Consider the following 6,000-nt stretch of genomic DNA (forward strand, 5'->3'; position numbering starts at 1 on the left):
ACATTTCATAAGAATTAAAGACATAAATATGTCCATTTCAAGAGAAAAACATTTATAGGAAACAAACAACAGGAGATAAAATGCTACCCATTTTTTTGATATAAAAGCATCTCTGTGTCACCCCAATGACACAGAGATGAGTGCACAGCTCACTGGAGGTAGCCATGTACTAAGGCTCAGTGGGAAGCAGAGAGAATTTTTCATTCATCAAAGAAAGGTAATGGTACAAAGAATTAAAAGGAGTATTAATTAAAAATTTCTGACTACATGTTTCCCTAATATAAATGTTTAATAGACAGTATTTTTCATTGTTACTATTAAACAACTACCTAGTTTAAATTGGCACTCCTGGATTTTTCAATAAATTTGGTTTATGTCTTTATCTAAGAATGATGATCCAGGGCCAGTAAGATGGCTCAGAAGGTTAAGGGGTTGCCTCTGAGATTTGGCAACCTGAATTTGATCCCCAGAACCCACAAGCTGGAAGGAGAGAACTGATGCCCACAGCTGTTCTCTCATCTCCAGATACCGGATATGACACTTGTACAACAACACATACAATAAACAAACAAATATAACTAATAATGATGATCTGTTATTAATACACAACCAACCACTGGACTGAGCACGGGGTTCCCAATGGAGGAGTTAGAAAAAGGTCTGAAGGAGCTGAAGAGGTTTGCAACTCCATAGGAAGAACAACAATATCAAGCAATCAGAGCTCCCAGGGTCTAAACCACCAAGGAGTGCACATGGAGGGACCCATGGCTCCAGCCCTATATGTAGCAGAGGATGGCCTTGTTGGGCTTCAATGGGAGGACAGTCCCTTGGTCCAGTGAAGGCTCAATGCCCCAGTGTAGGAGAATGCTAGGGCAGGGAGGTGGGAGTGGGTGGGTGGGTGGGGCAACACCCTCATAGAAACAGGGTGGTGGGATGGGTAAAGGGGATAACATTTGAAATGTAAATAAATAAAATATCCAATAAAACAAACAAACAAACAAAACACCATGACCATCTGATTATTAAATATTAATGTTCAAGACTACAGCTATAGGAAAATTAAAGAGAATCTGGCTAAAATATTTACTATATACAATCTCAAAACTTCTTTTAACCAAAGAATCCCCTGTATCTTTGGAGTCTGTGGTCATTCATAGAAGATCCAAATAATGAACAGAAATAATTCAGTAGAGACCACTAACTTGTTAGGTATTTGATATTTAATTTTCTCTGTGGAAGCATACATAGAGAAATTTATATCGTCATTCAGAGTGTTGCTATGAATTCTGAGATGACAGATTTATGATGATATGCCAAAAGTGGAAGCTGTTAAAATAATAAAAGAAAAACCAACAAAGGAAATCGTCTTTGATAAAAATTTGTTATCACTTAAACATGCCTTTTTGTTTGGGGGTGGGGCTGGCAGCTGGGAATTAAAGCAACCACTGAGCCCCATCCCCTGCCTATATACTTTTTCTCCTAACAGAAGTTTCTGTCCTCCCCTAGAGTATTAAAATCTTGCAGGGAAATGCATAGGCAAAGATACTGATAAATGATCTGGCAGAGTTGTATCCACTAACAACCAGGGAATAAAAAGCTTAAAAATGTGGAACAGAGTGGAGAGATGGCTCAGAGGTTAAGAGTTTTTGTTCTTGAAGAACCCTAGTTTGATTCTCAGCACAAATGGGATCCAAAGTCCTTACCTCCACGGGCACCAGACCTGTACACACTTGTAGCAAAACACTCATACATACAAAATACATTAATTCTAGAACATGAAGACACACATATTAAGACAGTGAAAACTGACAAAGCCTTTTGCTATGTTTTTATTGAGCTAATTATGAAACTTTACTGTAAAAATTCACTTTCCTGCTTAAAAGATAATACCCAATTGTGCTAAAAACTAAATTACCACACAGTTGCTATTATAATAGAAATTTGTATTTACTATAAAATAAACTTATTTTCAGAATTTCAGTTTTAATTTTTCCAGTTAAAGTAACAACCCTTTTATTTACTATGAAAATTTGGGTCTTTTAAACTAATCAGTTATTCTGGGATAGTAAGGATATTTGATATTTTGCACTAAAAAGTAGTTTACCTAAAAATATATTTTAAATAAAATAGTAATATATTTTATTTAAATTAAATACAATTTTATTTAAATTTAAAATTACATAAAATATAATTCAAATTTAAATCACATTTTATTTCAATTTAAAAGCAAATACATTTTTATTTAAATTGAAAATAAAATATTTCATACAATTTTTGGACCGTTATCAAGTTAACAGGACAGCAGGATGTTATTATAATCTTTTAAAGCTACCAAAAGGTGGTATATATTCTCATGCCCTCCCTGCACATCATCACTGAGAGAATATTTAGGGACATTAATGCGAATGTCAGTCAGACCAAGCACAATTTCCATTTCAGCCTAAGTTTATCAATGCTTTTATAGAATCATTTCATTTACTTTCACAAAAATTTAGACATGTATGATTTAGAATATTCACTACTATAATATGAATTTTTATGGCAACTAATAAAAAGAATGTTTGAGAGCTACTACACAATGAGAACAATATCAGAATACTCCTATTTTTTTATTATAATACACTGGTTGAAATTTAGATAATAAAGCATATTTTTTGTTGTTGTTTTTTTCAAGACAGGGTTTCTCTGAGTAGCCCAGCCTGTCCTGGAACTCACTCTGTAGACCAGGCTGGCCTCGAACTCAGAAATCCACCTGCCTCTGCCTCCCAAGTGCTGGGATTAAAGGCATGTGCTACCATGCCCTGCTAATAAAACAGATTTTATATATCATAGTTTACATAGTAGTTTAGTAGACAACTTCACCTATATGAAGCTATTATACATAAATCCTATTGTAAAAGAGTTGATCATCAGACATGAACCATTCCTTTCTATGAAGAGTATTCTTGCCAGAGGAGCAGGGTAAAGACATAGAAGACTAGATAACAGGGTTTTAAGCAAGCTTAGTCTACATAAGACCCTGTGCCCCCCCAAAAAAAAGTTTTTTGAAGATCTGCTGGTCGTCATTACTTTGCAGCTTGCCAATGTGACCTTAAAGGTGAAGACAGAGTCAGATGTCTCCATACACATACAAGAGTGCTGCTTTGATTTTATGTTGCAATCACTCCTTTTAGATCACCATTTGTCTCTGGACCATCTGTCATTAGTCTAGAGTCACTGCTCAAAGAGCCTATTTCCAATGGTTTCACAGTAGGTTACCCAGGGGTAACGGCTTCCATTAGATCAAAGGCACATAGGCATGGTTTTAAGCACACTGTCTCCCAGAATAAGCTATAAAGCATTTCCCAGTGCCTTCCTTTTAGACTGTCCTCAGCGACTGTCCTCACAAGGCTGCTCAGGGCCCTAGGTAATCTGCAAGAGCTCCACATAAGTAGTTTAGTTACTTCATAGTTTAGTTACATCAAACGCTATGGAAGCTATCCTAGGAACCTTTTGTTTACAAGCCTTCTGTTATTTTATGCTTTCTAAATATCTGAGGTTAGGGGGATGAGACTGTTCATAAATATAGAAGCTACTGCCTTCAAGTGCTTAGGAAATGTGCACCAATGAAGCCAGGCTACATTGTGTATCTTCAGGCTTCACATTCGATCCAGAGGCTGATGCTGATACCTTCTTACCGATTTTTCATATGGTCACTTGCAACTCAATGTCACACTGGAGTATTTTTTAAGATTTGACATAAAGCAGTGAACATAGAAGATGGAGTACCTCACTAACACATGGGTTTGTAAGACTTGCTTCATCATAGTATAGTGTCTATATCGGAACTGGGCTACAATTTAGAAAGTCTCTTTACTGAGGTCTCTGTACTGCTGCCTAAATCTCAAAAGCCATGTAGACTTCTATTATCAGTCTTTCTTTGTCTTTGGTTAGGTAAGAGTTAACAGCTAAGGCTGTTTGAAACTTTCTTGCCCAGCAGAGAATTTTAATGCTCTAAAGGTGTGACCAAGCCCCCCCCCCCCAATATGGTATCTCTTATTGAAAATCTTATTCGCTCAAAAAAAAAATGGTCCTAAATATAAAAATGTCCCCTCTCTATCCTGCTTATCCTTGTATTCCTTGCTGTGACTAGGGGCTAGAGACCTCCATGATCAAATGCTGCATCTTTTACAACAGCACTCACACTTATGGGAGCTACACATGCATTTGCTTTTAATCATCTCTTCCATTGTCATCTATGTGGAAACATGTAGTTAAGAAAACTTCTATCTGGCCTTTTGGAGCAAAAATTCCACCCTTGATTGTAAATTAAAATAGATGTTTTAATAGCATGAGATAGGAAATATTTTTAAAAGTAAATTAGCATGATAATAAACAAGTTGCACTCCCTCCCCAAGGTTATAATTTTAAAATCACAGGGCTAGAGGTCTAACAACTACAACGTACCTCTAATACATTTTACTTACAAAAAAATACAGAAGTAAAAATGTACATATACCTTCGCTGTCCTTGAATTTCTTGATTGCCACAATTTCATGTGTTTCCTGAAAAGGAAAGAGAGGCAGAGGGAAAATCATTCTCTAGTCCCAACTGGGAATCACAATTATCGGTGGGCAGAGGAGCTAAGGCCGAGCATCTCCATCCACCCACTGCGCTGTTTCACAATCCTCTTACCACCCTAGAGACATTGCCCAGGAAGGCTAAGAAAGAGGCTAGCAAGGGGGCAAAGAACACACACTGACGTGCTATGTGTGAAACATAATTCTTCACGATCAATGTCTTCAAAAGTACAGGACATAAAAGAACCAAAATCAAGAAGACATCCAGAAATATTCATATAACTCTTACCAGTTTGGTATATTTTCTTCAGTATTTTTTCTCAACTTGGAATCATAATATTGTATACCTTGTTTTTTTAATATACATACATATATATATACATATATATGTATATATATATATGTATATGGTTGTGCATGTCACTTTCCATTATATAAGTAACATTTATACCTGATGGTAAAAAACTGCTTAAAGCTCCATTTGTAATAGATGGTTATTTAAATAGTCTGTCAATCAACATACTCCAAGAGCATCTTCATTTCCAGGTCTAATGCTGTAGTCGCACAGATGGTTCAAAGGCCACAAGTGCTCAACGTTCCTGATACACACAACTAAGCTGGCATACCCAAGTATACCTCTTTTCAGCCTCCTCCAGCAGTATATACTATCTAGTCCACAAGCAGTGCCAAAAGAAATGGCATCACTTAAGAGAATATTTTTCAACTATATATTAGAGAATTTTTTTCATTAATTACATTTGTTTATTTATTGTGGGGTTGAGCATGCTTGCCACACTGCATGTGTAGAGGTCAGAGAACAATTTATGAGGGTTGATCCTCTATTTCTATAGTGGTAGATAGCATGTATGAGGCTAAAACGAAAAACTGGAGAAAACAGGAAAGAGAGAAAGAGGGAAAGAGAGAATGAGGGAAAGGAAGAAGGGAGAGAAAGAGGGAAGGAGGTTAGATCAATCTGGAGGAAGAAAAACCTGCATTCACAGATTTTCTGTATGCTTACAAAAAACCCTGAAAAGTACCATTCACATCACCAATATAAGAAAGCCATATTCTTACTAAGAATGAAATGCTTTGCAAGAAATTCACATAGTAGCTATTTTTTTTTCAAGAGAAAAAAGGTTAAAGTCTTTAGGCTTGTTCCTGCTGAGGAAATAGCTAAATTGGTAAAGTGCTGTGTCATGCAAACATGAGTCCTTGAACTCAATCCCCAGAATCCATGTCATAAAGGAAGGTGTTGTGGCATGAGTTTGTAAGCTCAGCTCTGGGGAGGTACAGACAGGCATATTTCTGAGGCCCATTGACTAGCCTAGCCTACTTGATGAGCTCCATGCCAGTAAGAGAGACCCTGTCCAAAAGAAACAAGGTGGATGGCACCTGACAGATCTCTCCCCTCCCTCCCTCCCTCCCTCCCTCCCTCCCTCCC

General features: G+C 36.9%; 1 protein-coding gene across 2 annotated transcripts in view; it reads right to left on the bottom strand.

The window, feature by feature from the left end:
* Cdkl5 (cyclin dependent kinase like 5) overlaps window positions 1–6,000 on the bottom strand; it is a 186,953-nt gene that overhangs the window by 63,610 nt on the left and 117,343 nt on the right. For both annotated transcript variants that reach the window (XM_021153604.2, XM_029473209.1), the window contains exon 4: window positions 4,499–4,544. In XM_021153604.2, coding sequence (XP_021009263.1) covers window positions 4,499–4,544 — 46 coding nt within the window. The remainder of the gene's footprint in view (window positions 1–4,498; window positions 4,545–6,000) is intronic.

Source organism: Mus caroli, chromosome X (genome assembly GCF_900094665.2).
Source record: "Mus caroli chromosome X, CAROLI_EIJ_v1.1, whole genome shotgun sequence".
NCBI lineage: Eukaryota > Metazoa > Chordata > Mammalia > Rodentia > Muridae > Mus > Mus caroli.